This window comes from Ornithorhynchus anatinus, chromosome 11, assembly GCF_004115215.2.
Source record: "Ornithorhynchus anatinus isolate Pmale09 chromosome 11, mOrnAna1.pri.v4, whole genome shotgun sequence".
Lineage (NCBI taxonomy): Eukaryota > Metazoa > Chordata > Mammalia > Monotremata > Ornithorhynchidae > Ornithorhynchus > Ornithorhynchus anatinus.
The window spans coordinates 52,458,889-52,479,983 of record NC_041738.1 but is presented as its reverse complement, the minus strand read 5'-3'; the positions used below and the strand labels follow the sequence as shown (position 1 = coordinate 52,479,983).

Below are 21,095 nucleotides of genomic sequence, written 5' to 3'. Positions count from 1 at the left end.
CGAACCCATGACCTCTGACTCCAAAGCCCGTGCTCTTTCCAATGAGCCACGCTATTGTTGTTATTATTATCGCTCGGACAGGCATCTTGGTGGGCAAGAGGAGAGTCGGATGGCCCTCCAGTTCTCCGCTCTGCTGAGTGACCTTAACCTTCCGGTCCCTTCCCGGTCTGACGACCGAATCTTTAGCTGCCTTCTCCACCTCCTTCGTCGGCTTCGCGGGGTCAGGGAGTGAAGCCAGCCGGGGTCTGGGGCTACCTGAACCACCATCCCCTGGGATGAGAGTCGGGCTCCTGAGGGCTGGGCTATCAAGAAGCAGCATGGCTTAGTGGATAGAGCACAGGCCTGGCAGTCAGGAGGTTCTAATCCCGGCTCTGCCGCCTGTCTGCTCCGTGACCTTGGACAAGTCACTTCTCTTCCCTGTGCCTCAGCTACCTCATCTGTACAAGGGGGATTAAGACTGTGAGCTCCGTGTGGGACAACCTGATTGCCTTGTATCTACCCCAGGGCTTAGAACGGTGCTTGGCACATAAATCGGCACTTAACAAATATCCTCATCGCCATCCACAAAGAGCTTTTCTTCACTCTTCCCTGGATTCTCTGCTCCAGGTCCTTCCGGAGGGGCTGTGAGAGCCTAGAGGGCTCTGGCATCCCCTGCTCCGGCATCCCCTGGCCCCAGTTAGAGCGTCCGAGCCAGGGATTTGGTGCACTGTGGAGAAACACAGAGGCCATAAAAGCGAGCTCCCAGGTCTGCACGAAAACAGGCATCGGGCCCAGAGGAAATTGGAAACGTTCTCCCTCGCCCTCTGAGCTTGTCTGGGTGGTTTGCCCAGCAACCCGATCTGGGTTTGCTGCAGGCAGGTGCTTGGGTTCTTCTGGCAGAGCGAGCTTGAGGAGCCAGAGGAGAAGGGAGGGTGGGCGAGCGAGGGAGGGAGATTTGTAAGCGAAATGGTGGGGGGCTGTGCAAATGCCTCAAGCCGTACGACTTTGGAAAACGGATTGCAAAGCTGCACTTGGACAGCTTGCGAGGTTCTATTCTAGGGAGATGCCGGCCGAGGCGGGCTGAGGGAAAGAAAACCGGGAGACACGTTCCCTGTTCATTCCCTGATCACTCTGTCCCTCCTGCCAATTCCCCAGACAGCCTAGACCTCAGTTTCCTCGTCCATAAATTGGGTCCAACCATTCTGGCCTGCTCCCCGGGCCTCGAGGAGGGAGCGGTCGATTATAGAGCTCGTCGCAGATGCCACGTGGGGCATAAATGCTCCAGAATAATAGCAATTCTCCCCACCGAGTGCTTTTGAAAATCCAGTCGGCAACTTCCCTTTGAAGGTGGCAACACATCTCTTAAAGATGAGAGCTATGTTCCTGGAAGGAAAAGATACATCATCGGCCCTCAGTCAGTCAGGCTGAACTAATTTACGGGGTTTTCTTTTAATATTAAGCTGCAGGACCTGGAAACAGGTGCTAGTCATCCACGATTCTTCCACTTCAGGGGAATTTTTCCCCAAGTTTTATTCTCATGCTGCCATCTATAGGCATTCCAATAGATCACAGGCCACGGCCGATGATAATAATAATAATGTTGGTATTTGTCAAGCGCTTACTATGTGCGGAGCACTGCTCTAAGCGCCGGGGGAGACGCAAGGGAATCAGGTTGTCCCACGTGGGGCTCACAGTTAATAATTACCGCCATTATCATGATAATGTTGGTATTTGTTAAGCGCTTACTATGTGCAGAGCACTGTTCTGAGCGCCGGGGGAGATACAGGGTAATCAGGTCGTCCCGCGTGAGGCTCACAGTTAATCCCCCTTTTCCAGATGAGGTAACTGAGGCACAGAGAAGTGAAGTGGCTCGCCCACAGTCACACGGCTGACAAGCGGCCGAGCCGGGAGTCGAACCCATGACCTCCGACTCCAAAGTCCGTGCTCTTTCCACTGAGCCACGACTCTGATTTGGACGTCTGAGTTTACTTCAGAGAGCTTCTTAGACCAATTCTCCTTCGGATGTGGCGACTTTCGCGTCTCCCAACAAATAGTCGGGCTGACCCAGAGAGGAAGGGAAGCAGCGTGGATAGAGCGTGGGCCCGAGAGTCAGAGGGTTATGGATTCTAATCCCCGCTCCGCCATTTGTCGGCTGTGTGACCTTGGGCAAGTCACATCACTTCTCTGCACCTCAGTTACCTCATCTGTATAATGGGGATTGAGACTCAATGCCCCATGTGGGACAGGGACTCTGTCCAACGTGATTTGCTGGTATCCGCCCCACTGCTTCGTACAGTGTCTGGCACACAGTAAGCACTTAACAACTCCCCCAATTATTATTACTATTATACATTCATTCATTCATTCATTCAATAGTATTTATTGAGCGCTTACTATGTGCAGAGCACTGTACTAATCGCTTGGAATGTACAAATCGGTAACAGAGACAGTCCCTGCCCTTTGTTGGGCTTACAGTCTAATCGGGGGAGACAGACAGAAAAAAACAATAGCAATATTATTATTGTTGTCTGCTGTGACCTTGGGCAAGTCACTTCACTTCTCTGGGCTTCAGTTACCTGATCTGTAAAATGGGATTAAAGCTGTGAGCCCTGTGAGGGACAGGGACTGTGTCCAACCTGATTAGCTTGTATCTACCCCAGCACTTAAAACAGTTCTTGACACATAATTAGCACTTAACAAATACTATTAATATTACTACTAATAATTTTTGGCACCAGGTAAGGGCTCAATAATAATAATGATGGTATTTATTGAGCGTTTACTATGTGCCAAGCACCGTTCTAAGCGCTGGGGTAGATACAAGGTAATCAGGTTGTCCCAGTCTTTAATTCCCATTTGACAGATGAGGTGACTGAGGCACAGAGAAGCTAAGTGACTTGCCCAAAGTCACCCAGCTGATAAGTGGAGGATCCAGGATTAGAACCCACAACCTCTGACACCCAAGCGCGTGCTCTTTCCACTAAGCCACCCTGATTTTCGTACTTGGTACTTAACAAGTACCTTAAAAAAACAAAGGTGGCTCCCAAGCTCACTCTGAGGAGCTGGTAAGCCAGGTAAGGGAATGTTGGTATTTTGTTAAGCGCGTACTACGTGCCGAGCACTGTTCTAAGCGCTGGGGTAGACACAGGGGAATCGGGTTGTCCCACGTGGGGCTCACAGTCTTAATCCCCATTTTACAGATGAGATAACTGAGGCACAGAGAAGTTAAGTGACTTGCCCAAAGTCACACAGCTGACAAGTGGCCGAGCCGGGATTCGAACCCACGGACTCTGACTCCAAAGCCCGTGCTCTTTCCACTGAGCCACGCTGCTTCTCTTCAATGGGTAGAGGATGGACTGCAAGGCTCTCCAGAGCAAGGCTGACCATGCGGGACTTGGTTTTCCCCTTCCAGGTCAACACCTTCCAAGCCGTCCTGATCTCCGATGGAACGTTTACGTTCACCCTCTTCAACTATCACGACATCAACTGGACCACCGGTACGGCTAGCGGTGGAGACCCCTTGACCGGATTGGGGGGTGTGATGGCTCAGGTGGGTCCTCCCCCTCCTCCGCGGCCCACCCTCTCCCCTTCCCGGACGCCTCGGGACCCCCCGGCCTTAGGCTCCGAGGCCCAGGTCCGTCGGAGGACTCCCGGGACCGGGCCGGCTAACGTCGTTGACCCGATCTGAGTACGTCTGAGACCGAAGCACATCCCCTGGGGGAAAGCGATGAGCTTTACGGAAGCCACCCCTGTAACCCACCCAGATGCATAAGAAGCAGTGTGGACTAGTGGATAGATCACGGGCCTGGGAGTCAGAAGGACCTGGATCCCAATCCCGGCTCTGCCACGTCATGTCTGCCGTGTGACCTCGGGCAAGTCACTCCACTTCTCTGGGCCTCGGTTACCTCATCTGCAAAATGGGGATAAACAGTGTGAGCCCCACGTGGGATGGGGACTGTAACCAACCTGATTCCATTTTATCTACCCCAGAGCTCAGAACAGTGCTTGGCACATAGTAAGTGCTTAACAAGTACTTGTTATGGAGAAGCAGCATGGCTTAATGGAAAGAGCAAGGGCTTGGGAATCAGAGGTCGTGGTTTCTAATCCCGACTCTCCCACGTGCTAGGCACGTAGTAAGCGCTTAACAGATACCGACGTTATTATTAAGGACCGTAATTATTATTATTAATTATCTTGACCCAGTTCCCCCAAGAGACTTGGTATCCGATGGGGCTGGGGGACCGAGCCACGATACTGCTCGAGTTCTTATGCCATCCTGAGCAGCCCCTCTCTCGTCTCCCACCCTGCTGGAGGCCGGGCCCAAGTGGCCCCTAGGTCTATCCGTGCCGCTGCCAATTAAGCTGAAGAAAGTCCCCTCCCAGCTGTAAGAAAGGGTATTTTGGGGTGGGCCTGTGCTCACGAGAACTGTCTCCCTCCTGTGCTCTAGGCTGGATTTAACGGCGGGAACCTCACCAATTTCTTCAGCCTCCCAGGATCCCGCAGCCCTGACATCGTGAACATCGAGGAGACGACCAACGTCAACGTCCCCGGACGCTGGGCGTTCAAGGTGGACGGGAAGGAAATCGACCCCGCCAACGGCTGCACCTCCAGAGGTGACGGATCTTCTTCCTCCCCTTTTCAACTTTAATGGTATTTGTTAAACACTTACTATGTGCCAGGCGCTGTTCTGAACGCTGGGATAGATTACACGCTAATCAGGTCGGACACAGTCCATGTCCCCCCCTCAATCAGTCGATCAATCAGTGGTATTTATTGAGCACCTACTACGCACAGAGCACTGTTCTAAACGCTTGGGGGAGTACAGTATTATAGAGTTGGTAGATACGTTCCCTGCCCGTCATGAGCTTAAAGTCTAGAGGGGGGAGACAGACATTAATATGAAAAATAAGTGATTTATAATATACAAGGTAAAGATATGATCATAAGTGCTGTGATGTTGGGGCGAATATCAAATGTCCTAAGGTAATTCAGTCAATAGTATTTACTGAGTGCTTACTATGTGCAGAGCACTGTATTAAGCGCTTGGAATGTACAATTCGGTAACAGATAGAGACAATCCCTGCCCAGTGACGGGCTAAGGTAATGGATCCAAGGGCATAAATGAAGCAGAAGGGAAAGTGAAACAGAAAGGCTCTCAGTCTTAATCCCCATTTTACAGAGGAGGTAACTGAGGCACAGAGAAGCAAAATGACTTGCCCGGGGTCACACAGCCGACATGTGGGGGAACATGGATTAGAACCCATGTCCTCCTGACTCCCGGGCCTGTGCTCTATCCATTAGGCCACGCTGCTTCCTGCTTCCCTCCCCACAGCTGGGGGAGTCAGTCAGTCAATCGTATTTATTGAGCACTTACTGTGGGCAGAGCACTGTACTAAACCCTTGGGAGAGTATAATATAACAGTAGAATAGACAAATTCCCTGCCCACAACTAGCTTACAGTCTAGGCCAGAGGGGTGCCTCCCGGGTGTACAGCCAGTCCCGTGTACCGTTGGGGCCACCGGCGTTGGCTCGCCCGGGAAATCAAGACCATGCCCACCTGCCTTCGCCACCTGGGCTGGCTCCTCCTGGCCGATACCCGCCCCCGCCGGCTCTTGGCTCAGAGCTGCCCAGAGAGGCTCCGGCCTCCCAGCGGTCCCTCGGGTGACGGGCCTGGAAGCCGGCCGGATTAGTGTGGTTTTTGTTGACGCTGGCTTTTTCCCCTCTGCATTTTCCCCTCCCCTTCTCCCGCTTTTCCATCTGCACTCTGCAGCTCCAGTGGGGAAGACGAGATTGGAGCTCGGCCACGTCTCGGAGCGGCTAAATCAAGGGGCCCGTGCTCCGTGCTCTCGGGGACAGCTTTCCTCCTAATTCCTCCCAGCCCCAAGCTGAACGTCTAGGAATCTGGGGAGAATCAAAGCTGGCTTTAGGCTGCTGTGAGCAAGCAGTCAGTGAACCTCAGAAGGTTCGCTCTAGGCAGACATCAGAAGTTTGTACTCTTTTCTGAATCATCAGAACTTCTTTGGATGTACAAAACAGTCTGCGGTTATCCTTGGAGAGCTTTGGCTAATAGTTTCTTGCTTCTAATCAGCGCTGGACCCTAGGGGAAGCAGTGTTTTTCTTAATATTGCTTCCGCTGAGGGTGGAGGGGAGGATACGTGATGTATGCCTGTTTCTTTTTTTAAAAAAAATAGTATTTGTTCAGCACATACTGTATGCCAGGCACTGTACTTAAGCCCTGAGGTAGATGCAAGCTAATCAGGTTGGAAACAGTCCGTGTCCCTCATGAGGCTCACCATCTTACTCCCCATTTTACAGAGGCGCAGAGAAGTTGTGACTTGTCCAAGGTCACACGGCTGAGATTTCTAGCTGGGATTCATATTCCCAAGAGTCTGTTGCCAATGGAGAGATCATATTGTTATTATTATTATTATTACTATGGTATTCAAGTGCTTACTATGTATCAAGCACTCCTCTAAGCTCTGGGGTAGATATGTTAATCGAATTGGACACAGTCCCTGTCCCACTTTGAATACACAGTCTAAATAGAGGGGAGAACAAGCATTGAATCCCCATTTTTTCAGATGAGGCAAAGAGCAGTGAAGTGACTTACCCAAGGTCACACAGCAGGCAGATAGCAGAGCCAGGGCTAGAATCCTTGTCCCGTGACTCGCAGAAGATCTCTAGGGATGCCAGGAACCAGTTTCAGCCCAGTTGCCTATGGAAATGATGTGGCATGGTCTAGTGGATAGAGCATGTGGTTGGGAGACAGAAGGACCTGGGTACTAATCCTGGCTCTGCCACTTGCCTGCTGTGTGACCTTGGGCAAGTCCCTTTACTTCTCTGGGCCTCACTTACCTCATCTGTAAAATGGGGGTTAAAACAAGATTGTGAGCCCTATGAGGGACAGGGACTATGTTCAACTGAAATAACTTGTATCTACCCCAGTGCTTAGTACAGTGTCCGGCATGTTGTAAGTGCTTAATAATAATATTACCGTTGGTATTTGCTAAGCGCTTACTATGTGCAGAGCACTGTTCTAAGCGCTGGGGGTAGATACAGGGTAATCAGGTTGTCCCTCGTGAGGCTCACAGTTAATCCCCATTTTACAGATGAGGTAACTGAGGCACAGAGAAGTTAAGTGACTTGCCCACGGTCACACAGCACAGTTATTAGTAGTAGTAGTAGTAATACTGAGTCAGCAACTCCGCACACACAGTTGGGAATTTTCCTGTGTCCCAGGGCAGAGATCCATCAAAAGGCCTGGAGACCAGAGGTGGGGGAGGAAAGAGCAAGCAAAAACAAAACAAGCAAAAACAAGCAAGCAAAAACGCCTCACTGTTAACTTCAGAGTTCTCTATCGCCTTGCCCCCTCCCACCTCATCTCCCTTCTCTCCTTCTCCATCCAAGCCTGCACACTCTGCTCCTCTGGTGCTAATCTCACTGTGCCTCATTCTTGCCTGTCTCGCCGCTAAGCCCTGGCCCACGTCCTGCCTCTGGCCTGGAACGCCCTCCCTCCTCAAATCCAGCAAGCAATCATGCTTCCCCCCTTCAAAGCCCTACTGAAGGCTCACCTCCTCCAAGAGGCCTTTCCAGACTAAGCCCTCCTTTCCCTCATCTCCCCCTCCCCTCCCCATCGCCCCAACTCGCTCCTTTGCTCTAACGTCCCTCGCCACCCCATAGCACTCATGTATATATGTATATATCTATAATTCTATTTATTTATATTAATGTCTCTTTACTTGTTTTGATGTCCGTCTCCCCACTTCTAGACTGCAAGCCCGACGTGGGCAGGGATTGTCTCACTTTATTGCTGAATTGTACTTTCCAAGCCCTTAGTACAGTGCTCTGCACACAGTAAGTGCTTAATAAATACGATTGAATGAATAAATGAATGGGGGAGACTTCCTAGGCGTAATTGCCTAGAAATGGCTTATTCATTCAGTAGTATTTATTGAGCGCTTACTATGCGCAGAGCACTGTACTAAGCGCTTGGAATGTACAATTCGGCAACGGATAGAGACGATCCCTGCCCGTTGACGGGCTTACAGGCTTATTGTATGATCATTTTACAAGCCAAATGGCCTCAAGCATCTCCCTTTGAGTTCAGAACTCTTCTGAAGCAGTGTGGCTCAGTGGAAAGAGCACAGGCTTAAGGGTCAGAAGTCACGGGTTCTAATCCCGCCTCCGCCACCTGTCGGCTGTGTGACTTCGGGCAAGTCACTTAACTTCTGGGTGCCTCGGTTACCTCATCTGTAAAATGGAGATTAAGACTGTGAGCCTCACGTGGGACAACCTGATGACCCTGTGTCTACCCCAGCGCTTAGATCAGTGCTCGGCACATAGTAAGTGTTTAACAAATACCAACATCATCATCATCATCATCATTCTGTACAGAGCATCGGCCCTACCCCTCACTTGTTGAAAGCCCCAGACATCAAGATCTGGAATCATCCCAAACTGAGCTCTACGGTCTACACCGCCAGCGAAAAAACCTACCAATTCTACTGGGCTGTACTCTTCCAAGCACTTAGAACAGTGTTCTCTGCACACAGTAAGCACTAAAAAAAATCCCTGATTAATTGATTAATCGTGGCCTTGACTGGGGCCCAGCAAGCCGCTGGAGATGAGGGGCCAGCTTCTAGAACTGAGAGCCTTTGAACCAACAGCGGGTCTGGAGAGGAATCTATAATGGGTTTTTTTTTTTAATGGTATTTGCTAAAGACTTCATTCGTTCATTCAATCATTCACTCAGTCGTATTTATTGAGCACTTACTGTGTGCCGAGCACTGTGCTAAGCTCTTGGACGAGCACAATATAACAATAAACAGACACATTCCCAACCTACCGTTAGCTTACTGTCTAGAGGGGGAAGCAGACATTAATATAAATAAATAAATTACAGATATGAAAATAAATGCTCTGGGCTATGAAGGGGGATGGATGAAGGGAGCAAGCCAGGGCAACGCAGAAGGGAGAGGGAGAAGAGGAAAGGAGGGTTAGATATAGTGCCAGATGCTGTGCTAAGTGCTTTGGTTAGATACAAGTTAATCAGGTGAGACACGGTCCCTGTCCCACAGAGGACTCCCCCATTTTACAGACGAGATAACAGAGGCACAGAGAAGTGAAATGACTTCCCCAAGACCACACAGCTGCAAAGCGGCAGAGCCGGGATAAGAACCCAGGTCCTTCTGGTCCCCAGGCCTGTGCTCGAGACACTAGGCCATGCTGCTTGCCCAGGGCCGTCCAGCAAATCTGTGGCAGAGCTGGAATTAAAATCCTTGTAAAACACATTCGCATCAGGGGCTTTGTCTTGGAAAATGTAGTGCAGCAATGGGATTCGAGTCTCTTGCTTCCTGGCCAAGATCTGAAGCCAGAAGCCCAACCATATACTGACTGGCTAAGCCCATTTTTCCTAAACGTCTCAGAGTGTTTGGGAACTGTTTTGTTTAAATCTCACTTCGAACAAGAAAAGGGCAGGCACTTGCGAAACAGCACATCTGCCAACTCTAAATGGGTTATTTTTTCAGTCATTTATATTTTTCGTGGTATTTGTTAAGCACTTACTATGTGCCAGGCACCATCCTAAGCACCGGGGTAGATACGAGACATAGTCCATGTGCCACATGGGGCTCACCGCCTTTATTCCCATTTTACAGATGAGGTAACTGAGGCACAGAGAAATCAAGTGACTTGCCCAAGGTCTCATCTCAGGCAAGTGGCAGAGCCGGGATTAGAACACAGGTCCTGGGGCTCCCAAGTCTGTGGTCTTTCCGCTAGATCACGCTGCTTCCCGTTGTTCCTCTACCACAGCTCTTGGCAGTGTGGTGTAACAGTTAGAGCACAGGACTGAGAGGAGGAAGGGCAGTAGGAGCTCAGGACACCTGATTGCTCTTGCTGGCCTTGAGCCTGAATTGCTGCGTGCTAAATTCGCTGCCCGTCTCTGGTCTTCCAATCAATCCATCCATTTCTTGAGCGCTTACCGTCTGCAGAGTACTGCATTAAGCGCTTGGGAGGGACTGTGTCCAACTCGATTTGCATATCCACTCCAGCACTTACTACAGTGCCTGGCACATAGTAAGCACTTCACAAATACCATCAACGTTACTATTATTATTATTACAACACAGCAGTGATAGCTGACACATTCTCCTGCACTTATTTCATGCTTACAGTCCATGAAATGGGGATAAATTCTGTGAGACTGTAAGGTCCCAGAGAGAGGGGATTGTGTCTACTTTGTCTTCCTCTCCCAAGCACTTAGTCCAGTGTCTTGCACAAAGTAAGCACTCAGTAAATACCACTGAGTGATTGGAGGGCTGCCGTCAAACTCCACCCCAATTGAGCGAGGTGGAGAAGTCCTACTGGATTCAGAGCTGGAACACGAGCCAGTCATCCCCACTTCAATCTTCCTCCCCCCCGGCCATTCTCCTTTAATAAGAATTATGGTGTTTATTAAGCGATTACTATGTGCCAGGCATTGTGCTAAGCTCTGAGATGATACGAGCAAATCATGTTGGACACAGTCCCTGTCCCACATGAAGCTCACAACCTCAATCTCCATTTTACAGATGAGGGAACTGAGACCCAGGGAAGTGAAGCAACTTGTCCAAGGTCACACAGACAAGTGGGAGAGCCGGGATAAGCCGGGATCCTGGCTCCACGGCCCGTGCGCTAACCCGCTATGCAATGCTGCTTCTCCTCTGACCCACTCCCCCCGTCCCTCCCCCATCCGCTGACCCACCGTCCTCCTCTGATCCCCCCCCCGCCCGGCCACAGGGCTCTGCGGCCGGGACTCAGGCCCTGCGGTTTCCTTCCAGGGCAGTTTCTCCGGAGAGGAGAGGTGTTCTGGGAAGACGCGAACTGCACGGTCAAGTGCCGCTGCCTGGACTTCAACAACGAGATCTTCTGCCAGGAGGCCCCGTGCGGCCCGTACGAAGCCTGCGAGCCCAAGAACCGGTTCTTCCTCTGCACGCCGCTGGAAAGTGCCACCTGCGTGGTGTTCGGGGAGCCGCACTACCACACCTTCGACGGCTTCCTCTTCCACTTCCAGGGCTCCTGCGCCTATCTCCTGGCCCGCCAGTGCCTGCCCGCCTCCGGCCTTCCCTTCTTCAGCGTGGAGGCCAAGAACGAGCACCGGGTCGGGGCCGCCGTGTCCTGGGTCAAGGAGATCTCCGTGGAGGTCTATGCCTACAAGATCCTGGTCCCCAAGGGGAGCTACGGGAAAGTCAAGGTCAGGGCCCCCCTTTCCCTGACATGTGCAGAGGGCCTGCCCATCGCCTTGCCTGCAGGGCGAATGACAGATTTAAGTAATAATAATAATTGTGGTATTTGTTAAGCACTTACTACGTGCCAGGCACTGTTCTAAGCGCTGGTGTGGATACATCAAAATCGGGTCAGAAAGAGTCCCTGTCCCACATAGGGCTCGCCGTCTTAATCCCCATTTTACAGACGAAGGAACCGAGGCCTAGAAAAGTGAAGTGACTTGGCTAAGTTCACGCAGCAGACAAGTGGCAGAGGTGGGATTAGAGCTCCCATAGTGAGCGCTTTAGAAATACCATTTAAACCCTCCCCAATAAATGAATAATTGGCATAATAACTGGAGAAATACATGAGAGTATGGTTGGTGTGACCAAGAAGGTGGGATTGATCAGGGAAGGCCTCCTGGAGGAGGTGGTTTGTTAGGAGGCTTTGAAGGGAGAGCCCTGAGAAGGTTCATTTGAATTGGGAGGGAATCCCACAGAGGGTGAGGAGGGGAAAGCGAGAGCGTTCGATTGAAGAGGGGAGAATCTCAAGAGGGGTGCAGCTAGAAGGTTTAGTTAGGAGGAGCAGAGAGCGTGAGCTGGGGTGCGGCAGAAGGGAGTGGATGGAGTAGAAAGAGTAGTTGTGGCTGAACCTGGAGATCACTGGCTTTGGAATCTGACTCTCGATCTAATGAAACCCTTCTTGAATCTATAGGCAGGGGGTGAGCCAGGCCTGGACTGGAAGTCCAAGATCCAACCCGCCCCTACCTCAACAGATCCAAACTGGCCCCTGGGAGATGGGGCAATGGGTCTCCTAAACTAGGGAGAGGAAGGATGGCCTAGTGGAACGCACCCTGGCATGGGCGTCAGAGGACCTGGGTTTTAATCCCGGCTCCGTCGCCTGTCTCCTGTGGGACCTTGGGCAAGTCACTCGACTTCTTAGTGCCTCAGTTTCTCATTTGTAAAAGGGGAATGAAATAATTGTTCTTCCACCCCCTTAGATTTGGAGCCCTGGTGAAGACAGGGACTATGTCTGATCTGAGTAACTTGTACCTTCCCCTGTGCTTATCACAGGGCTTGGCACAGAATCATTGCTTAACAAACACATCACTGTAATTACAGTTGAGTCCAAATTCATCAAATCATCACGCCCCATGACTGCTTCCAGTTTCTAGTACATGCAATCGATCAGTGGTATTTAGTGAGAATTTACTGGCTGCCGAGCTCTGTACTAAGCCCTTGGGAGACACAATATAACAGAGTTGGTAGACCCGTTCCCTGCCCACAGTGAGCTTACATCCGAGTTCTTCCCCTTCTTCTTCCCCCTCTATTTCCTGTTGTCCCTGCCAAAGCACCCCTACAACGACCACCCCCGTTGACCTCCCTGCAATTCCCACCCCTCTAACCTCCAGGTGAACGGCCTGGTGACCTCTCTGCCCGTCGTCCTCGACCTGGGAGCCGTGCGGATCTACCCCAGCGGCATGTCCACCGCCGTGGAGACGGACTTCGGGCTCCTGGTGACGTTCGACGGGCAGCACTACGCCTCCATCTCGCTCCCGGGGTCCTACATCAACGCCACCTGCGGGCTGTGCGGGAACTTCAACAGGGACCCGCGGGACGACACCCTGAGGGCCGACGGGCGGCCGGCCACGTCAGTGGCCGACCTGGGCGAGAGCTGGCGCGTCCACCACCCCGAACGGGAGTGCGGCCCCGGCTGCCTGGACAACTGCAGCCTGTGCGACGCCGCCGCCGAGGCCCTCTACCTGGGCGACGACTACTGTGGCTTCCTCAACAAGACGGACGGGCCCCTCTGGGAGTGCGGGGCCGTCGTGGACCCCACACCCTTTGTGCTCAGCTGCGTGTTTGACCTGTGCAGTGTCCAGGACAACGGCAAACTGCTCTGCCAGGCCATCCAGGCCTACGCCCTCGTCTGCCAGGCCCTGGGCATCCCGATCGGCGACTGGCGCGTCCAGACCGGGTGTGGTAAGCCAGCAGCCCGAGCTCGTGACGGGCACTTCTGCCCTCGTGGGGGCGGGATCGGGTGTCCTGGCCCTTCAAGGACGTCCTTGTCGGGGACAAATTGCCCGGGAGGGGGGGCTGGGTGAAGTGGTCTTGGCCATAAAGGCCTTGGTGTAAACTGAGCTCTCCCTCCCCCGCCTCCCGTCCTGAGAACGAGGGGATGTTTGATGGGATTTCCGGGGCTGGAGATGGAGGAGCTGGGGGATGGACCAGCCACTCAGGGAGGGGGGGCCCAGCGGGCTTTTTCTGAGGGAGAGGGGGCTGACAGGAGAGCCACTGAGGTGCGGGCCCTTGGGGGCACAAATCCCATCCCTCAGAGGGAATCCGAAGTCATCATCTTCATCAGACTTCGGGGTTCCAGCCTGTCTTCTGACGCCTTTCTCCCGGGCGTCAGGATGAGCCCATTGGACGAACGACAGTCGATCGGTCCGCCGGGAATACGTTTTGAGCGTCTACTGTGTGCAGAGCACGGGGAGTGCGTGGACAGTTCAACAGAGGAAAAAGACACAATCCTTGTCTTCAAGGATTGGGAGTGTCATTACAGGGTAACCTGATTCCCCTGTGTCTACCCCAGCGCTTAGAACAGTGCTCTGCACACAGTAAGCGCTTAACAAATACCAACATTATTATTATTATTAAACTTCTTGAGTGCAGAATTGCATTTTGTACTTTCCCAAGCACCCCTACTACTACTACTAATAATAATAACGTTGGTATTTGTTAAGCGCTTACTATGTGCAGAGCACTGTTCTAAGCACTGGGGTAGATACAGGGTAATCAGGTTGTCCCACGTGGGGCTCACAGTCTTAGTCACCATTTTACAGTTGAGGTAACTGAGGCACAGAGAAGTTGAGGGACTTGCCCACAGTCACACAGCTGACAAAGGGCAGAGCCGGGATTTGAACCCATGACCTCTGACTCCCGAGCCCATGCTCTTTCCACTGAGCCATGCTGCTTCTCTAACTACTGTTTGTAATCTAATTCAACCCCCCTCCCGGCCCCCTAATTCTTTTCAGACAGGAGAACGCTGATTTTCTGAGAAGGAGAAGTAATAATAGTATTTCTTAAGCTCCTACTGTGTTCAGAGCACTGTACTGAGTGCTGGAGTGACCTGCTTGCCCCAGGGGGTCCACAAGAATAAATTTAGTCCTTGCCCCAGGGCCAACCAAAACCACCCGCAGCAGTGAAACCTGGATCTTGGGCCTCGCTGAGGAATCTCTTGGATTTCCCAGCTAGTCTCCAGCACCTCCTCTTCCCCCAGTATGGTCTCCCCCTGGTATGCTGGGAACCACAGGAAAGGCAGTCTGGACACAGTAATTCTGCTCCCAGGGTCCATGCCTCCTTAGGGAGGATAATGAGGTAGTCAGAACTCGGGATTCACCCAGGGGATTTCCAGCCAGGCAGGCTGCAAGCAGACTGCCCAGCTCTGATCGGTCACCCTGGCTCTCCTCCTTCTTCCCCCGGGACCCTTCCCGTGGAGGATGCGTTTCCTACCGGCTGACGGGTCCCCGATGCGACCCGTGGATGCTGTCTCCTGCTTCTCCCTGGAATGCCAGGATTGGAGGAGGTGGGAGGTCCAGGGGGCTGCATCTGGGGCTAATCTTGGGCAAGTCCCATTCTCTCTCTTTAAATCCTAAACCGCATGAGATGTCTTCAAGCCCCTCAGCTCCCTCAGGCCCTTCAGCGGCGGCACTTCAGTCCCTTGAGGTCGGGTGCTCCCCTCAGCCGGGCGGGTGGGGAGATGGTGGAGATTGGAGTGGGACATTGCCCAGGGGACTTGTGTGCCCACACAGCAGCGTGGCTCATTGTGGAAAGAGCGCGGGCTAGGGAGTCAGAGATCACGGGTTCTAATCCCGGCTCCGCCGCTAGTCAGCTGTGTGACCTTGGGCAGGTCACTTCACTGGGCCTCAGTGACCTCATCTGTCAAATGGGGATTAAAACTGTGAGCCTCACGTGGGACAACCTGATCATCTTATATCCCCCAGCGTTTAGAACAGTGCTTTGCACATAGTAAGCACTTAACAACAAAACAAACAAAAAACCCCCCACCACACTGTGCCATGGACTCTACCCAGGGGGAGGGTGAGGGAATAAGCACTTAATAAATACCATGCTTACTATTACTACTAGTATTACTACAGGTCATCTGCGGGTCATCTAGTCCAGTCTCCTGTCTTATCAGGGCTAGTTTTAAATAGCCGTGGGGAAGCTCCTCTCACTGCCCATTCCAGGGGTCTCCTAATCCCTCCCTGTCAGGGAAGTCTCCCTCTTGGGAAATTTATCCCGCTGCAATTTAATTCTTCCTCCTCCCCACTGGGTGGATTATCATTTCTTTATAACAACAGAATCTGGCCCCTTAGCCCCGGGAGAGAAGCCCCAGTCCTGTAATCTAAGAGCGCCGTAATCCCGAGGGACTGCGTTAGGAGGCCAGGCTTGTTTGAACCAGTTTGAATAATGGCTATGTGGGAGTCTGGCATTCGTCTGGGTTGTGAGCGGTACGCAGTAAGGGGGAGTGTAGCCCGAAGAGGGGCTCAGAGAAAGCCGTCGGTCGCGGTCCCCCAGACGCCCTTTCCCACCGAAAGCCCGTTGGGGTCCCGGGTTCCGCGGGGCCTCTCTGACGTGGTGTCTCCCCTCCCCGTGTCCCCCTGGCCAGAGTGGGCCGTGCGGTGTCCCGCCTTCAGCCACTACTCCGTGTGCACGAGCAGCTGCCCGGACACGTGCGCCGACCTGACGGCCTCGCTGTCCTGCACGACCCCCTGCACCGAGGGCTGCGAGTGCAACGAGGGCTTCGTCCTCAGCGCGGACCAGTGCGTCCCGCTGCACCTCTGCGGCTGCGACGTGGGCGGCCGCTACCACGCCGTGGGTGAGGTCTTCTGGGCCACGGCCGACTGCACCGTGCGGTGCCGCTGCGAGGAGGGTGGGGAGGCGGCCTGCGCCGGCGGCAGCTGCCGGGAAGAGGAGATCTGCTCGGTGGAGGAGGGCGTCCTCGGTTGCTTCCCCAAGCGGGAGACCCTGTGCCTGCTCAGCCAGAACCAGGTGCTCCACACCTTCGACGGGGTCGCCTACGCCTTCCCCTCCGAGTACTCCTACACCCTGCTGAAAACCTGCCCCGAGCGGCCGGACTACCTGGAGATCGACATTAACAAGAAGAGGCCCGACGCGGGCCCCGCCTGGCTCCGGGGCCTGCGGATCCAGGTGGCCGACCAGGAGGTCAAGGTCGGAGGGGTCGGCGCGTCGGAGGTCACGGTGAGCAGCCTCCCTGGGGTCGGTCGGTCGTATCTATTGGGCGTTTATTGTGTGCAGGGCACTGTACTAAGCGCTTGGGAGAGTGGGCCGTGTGGCCTCCGCCCAGCCCGGAGCCGGACTGGGGGGGCGGGGAGGGGGCGGGAGAGGGCCGGGGGCAACCAGACTTCTCCTCTGACGGCCGTGATGGCCAACGACTGGAGAGGTGGGGAGTCCGGGTCCCGGGAAGAGGAGAGATTGGGGTTCCGGCTCCGAGCTGGGGTGAGGGTGGGGAGAGAAGCCGGCATGGCTGGGGTGCTGGTGGGTCACCAGGGTTCTCCTGGGTTCCAGAGGCAGTGCCATGAGCGAGCCCCCCGTTAGTCGGTCGTGTTTACTGTGTGTGGAACACTACACTAAGTGCTGGGGAGAGTACAGTATAACAGTAAACGGACACATTCCCTGCCTACGATGAACTTACAGTCTAGAGTGGGAGAAGGACATTAAATAAATTACGGATATATCTATAAGTGCTGTGAGGCTGGGAGGGAGGATGAATGAAGGGAGAAAGTTAGGGCAACGCAGAAGGGCGAGGGAAAAAAGGAAAGGAGGGCTTAGTGACAGAAAGCTTCTAGGAGGAGATGCGCCTTCAATAAAGCTTTGAACGGTGGGTGGGGGGGAGAGTGATCGTCTATCAGATAATGAGGAGGGAGGGCATTCCAGGCCAACCTGGCTGCTTTCCTCCCAGCCCGCCTCATCCAGGAAGCTCCCTCCGGTCAGTAGGTGTGGCCCAGCTTCCAAAGCCACGCAAACAGGGTCTCTGACACGATCGGGGTGGGGTGTCAGAGTGAAACACTGCAGGAGACCGGTCGAGCTCGGCCATCAGGCCTGGACAGGGCCGGGGGAGCGGTGGTACCGGTCTACATTTCCGACCCCGGCCCCGCCGGCCGGGAGCGGACTGACGGTGTCGTCCGGCCCCGCAGGTGAACGGGGAGGAGGTGGACTTGCCCTACTTCCACCCGTCCGGGAGGTTGGAGATCCGCCGGGTCCAGAACAGCACCACGGTGGAGTCCCGGGGCGTGGTCGGCGTCCAGTACTCGGACTTGGGACTGCTCCACATCCGCCTGTCCACCGCCTACTTCAACTGCACGCTGGGGCTGTGCGGCTTCTTCAACGGCAACAGCAGCGATGAGTTCTGCTTACCCAGCGGCAGGTGCACGGACAACCTGGCCGTGTTCCTGGACAGCTGGACCACGTTCGAGGAGATCTGCAACGGGGAGTGCGGGGACCTGCTCAAGGCCTGCAACAACGACTCGGAGCTGCTCAAGTTCTACCGCAGCCGGACCAAGTGCGGCCTCCTCAACGACCCCTTCAACAGCTCCTTCCTGGAGTGCCACGGCGTGGTCAACGTGACCGCCTACTACCGGACGTGCCTCTTCCGTCTGTGCCAGAGCGGGGGCAACCAGTCGGAGCTGTGCGACTCGATCGCCCGCTACTCCAGCGCCTGCAGGAATGCCGACGTGGAGGTCGGGCCCTGGCGGACGCTGGATTTCTGCCGTAAGTGGGGGTTGGGGTGGGGAGGGAGCAGTTGGGGGACGGGGAGATGACGTTGACAATGATGAAGACCAGGAAGGGGTCGGCTCGGAGGCCGACGGCCCCCGAGGACCCTCTGCGCTCCCCTCCCGGGCTTCCCCAGAGACCCGTCATCCCTGGCCCTTCTGCTGACTGGATCCTAGCTGTGACCTAGGGAGTTCTCAGTGCCCTAGGGAGAGACATCGTAGTATTTGTCAAAATAATAATGATTATTATAATTTTGTGATTATTATAATTTTGACAATAATCGTCGTATCTGTGAAGCGCTTGCTGGGGTCCAAGCACTATGCTAAGCCCTGAAGTAGATAAAAGATAATCAGGTCAGAGATAGCCCCTGCCCCGCATGGAGGGGGAACAGTTTTCTCATCCCCATGTACTCCTTACTATATAATAAAAATAATAATGATGGTATTTGTTAAGTGCTTACTAGGTGCCAAGCACTGTTCTAAGCACTGGGCTCGATACAAAATAATCAGGTTGTCCCACGGGGGCTCACGGTCTTTACTCCCCATTTTACAGATGAGGTAACCGAAGCACAGAAAAGTTAAATGACTCGTCCAAATTCACACAGCTAAGTGGTGGAGCCGGGATCAGAACGCACGACCTCTGATTCCCAAGCCCGTGCTCTTTCCGCTAAGCCATGCTGCTTGCCAAACACTCTCCTAAGTGCTTAGTACAGTGCTCTGCAAGCAGTAAGTGCTCAATAAATAAGCTGACCGACTGACTTCTAAGTTCTGGGGTAGATATGAGACAATTAGATTGGACACGGTCTAAGTGGTGGAGAGGACAGGGATTTAATCTCCATTTTACAGATGAGGAAACCGAGGCCCAGAGAAGTTAAGTGACTTGGCCAAGGTCACCCAGCAGGTAAGGGGAAGGGGCAGAATTAAAATCCAGGTCTCCTGACTCCCAGGCCCGGACTCTTTCCACTAGGCCCAGCCGCTCCTCCTCATGGATTGGGACCTTTGTAGAGATTCTGGAGGAGCAGACTCCCCTCTTAGAAACTGCCTCATTTCTGTCAGAAAGGATCTGACAAGCCCAGGTGGCCCTGTCTGGACCAAATAGCCCTACTCCCCAGGGCAGGCAGGACAATAGCCCGGAGATGTTTCCGGGGCTTTGCCCGCCCCAAAAGCTATGGGTGCCTGTAAACAGGGTGGTGCTAGTGCCAGCGGTAATCAGAGTAAACCCACAGGGCCACCTTTCCCCCGTCAGTAGCCGATCCCGGGTTCTCTGAGGGTTACGAGGAAAGACAGGCGCTGTGTTTCAGCCAGGGTGCCTCTGCTGCTAAGGTCTTGGATGTGACTGGGGGCCGGGCTGGGTTGGGTTTTCAGGGTCTGAGTCCGGAAAGGCGGGCGGAGAGGAGAAATGACCTGTAGACCTCAGTCCCTTGAAGATTTCTTCCACACCAAAATGCCAGAATAGCCTAGTGGATAGAGCATGGGACTGGGAGTCAGAGGATCTGGTTTCTAATTCCAGCTCTGTCACCTGTGTGCTGTGTGACCTTGGGCAAGTCATTTAACTTCTCTGTGCCTCAGTTCCCTTATCTGTAAAATGAGGATTAAGAGTGTGAGCCCCATGCAGGACAGGGACTATGTCCAACACAATTACTTTGTATCCACCCCAGCACTTAGAACAGTGCCTGGCTCATAGTAATTCCAGGCTGGACTACACTGCAACTATTCCAGAAGATCCCCTTCCCTGTCGTGGCCACTGTGCCGTAGCCGTCCCAGACAACCGGGAGTGGGCTGTGAGGGGACGGGATTGACAAGACTGCGGCAACAGCCGGAGAGGGCAGATGACAGAGGAGGAGAAGGAAGCTGGGGGCAAGAGAGGCGGGAGGGCTGACCTCAGAGCCTGGATCTGGTCATTGGTTCCCCGGCTGTTCTTCTCTGGTCCTCTCTCCATCCCCCCCACCTGGGAGCAGCGGGCTGCTGATCGGCGGAAACCCCTGCAGTGGTGTAGAGGAGATTATTTAGAGATTGTCAGGATGAAGCCTTGAGCAGGTGGCCTAACCCAGCTGAGTGACTAGACTCTACTGGGGCAGCCAACCAGGAGGGCACGGTCCAGTCCAGAAAGGTTGGGCGAGTAGAAACCTGGAGAGGTGAAGCCATGCAGGGCGCCAGGCGCCACGGGCAGCCCACTCTGTGGGTGCGGGGAGGGGTAGGGACCACTGGCGACCCATCAGTCACCCTCCGGCCGACCACACCTTCATCGGTACCCTCGGGGAATTGGGCAGGGCCGCTCTCTCTCCCTCCAGCCCCTTTGGGATTGGATGGGGTCAGTCCCGTCCCAGTCGGGTGGCCCGGGTGGCAGCTGCCAATTGGGAACGTGAAGTTGGGGGTCCGGCCGCTGCCTGCGTACCCACACTTTCAACCAGCCCCCTGGCTGGCAGAGACAGAGGCTGCCCAATTAAGTAATTTTACAGAAGCATTTCGGGAGCCACGGGGAGTTTTATTACCCTGTGTCTGGGCTTTCCAGACTTGCGGACGGGTTCAGACAACACAATAAGTCATAAACTGAGAGTCATTTGAATAAGTAATGTTATTTGCTAGCCCCATAAACCTGCAGTGGATGTTAGAACATTCATAACTCAGAGATAAATGTGAAAGCCCCTCCATGCCATGTACTTCATCGGCGCTGAATTAGCCCTCCACGAGGACAGGAGGGAGGGTAGGTGGCTGGGAGAAGGCTGGGGGTTTGCAAGTTCGAATCTGGCCGCAGACCGAGCCGGGTACGGTTCCGACTCTGAGGCCGAAGACGGAGGACCCCCAGAACTGACCGACCCTTTGCATCCCCTGCCGCCAGTTCAGATTGAGGAAGACTTGAGAGGTTCTGGAAAAAGAACACATGAGACCCTCCTTGTCCTCTAGATTGTAAGTTGGTTGTGGGCAGGGAATGTGTTTATGGTTGTACAGTACTCTCCCAAGCGCTTAGTACAGTGCTCTGCACACAGTAAGTGCTCAATAAATACAATTGAATGAACGGATGAGTCCCGCGGCAGCGGGACATGAGGCGGGGATGTATGGGCCAGGCCAAGTTGGCTGG

At 53.8% G+C, this 21,095-nt stretch overlaps 1 protein-coding gene across 1 annotated transcript in view; it reads left to right on the top strand.

Annotated features, from left to right (window-relative positions):
* The window catches only part of LOC100073604 (tubulin-specific chaperone cofactor E-like protein), a 123,007-nt gene that overhangs the window by 74,430 nt on the left and 27,482 nt on the right, over window positions 1-21,095 (top strand). The window contains exons 11-16 of the mRNA XM_029075157.2: window positions 3,392-3,529; window positions 4,427-4,592; window positions 10,797-11,209; window positions 12,632-13,202; window positions 15,892-16,484; window positions 17,441-18,014. Coding sequence (XP_028930990.2) covers window positions 3,392-3,529; window positions 4,427-4,592; window positions 10,797-11,209; window positions 12,632-13,202; window positions 15,892-16,484; window positions 17,441-18,014 — 2,455 coding nt within the window. The remainder of the gene's footprint in view (window positions 1-3,391; window positions 3,530-4,426; window positions 4,593-10,796; window positions 11,210-12,631; window positions 13,203-15,891; window positions 16,485-17,440; window positions 18,015-21,095) is intronic.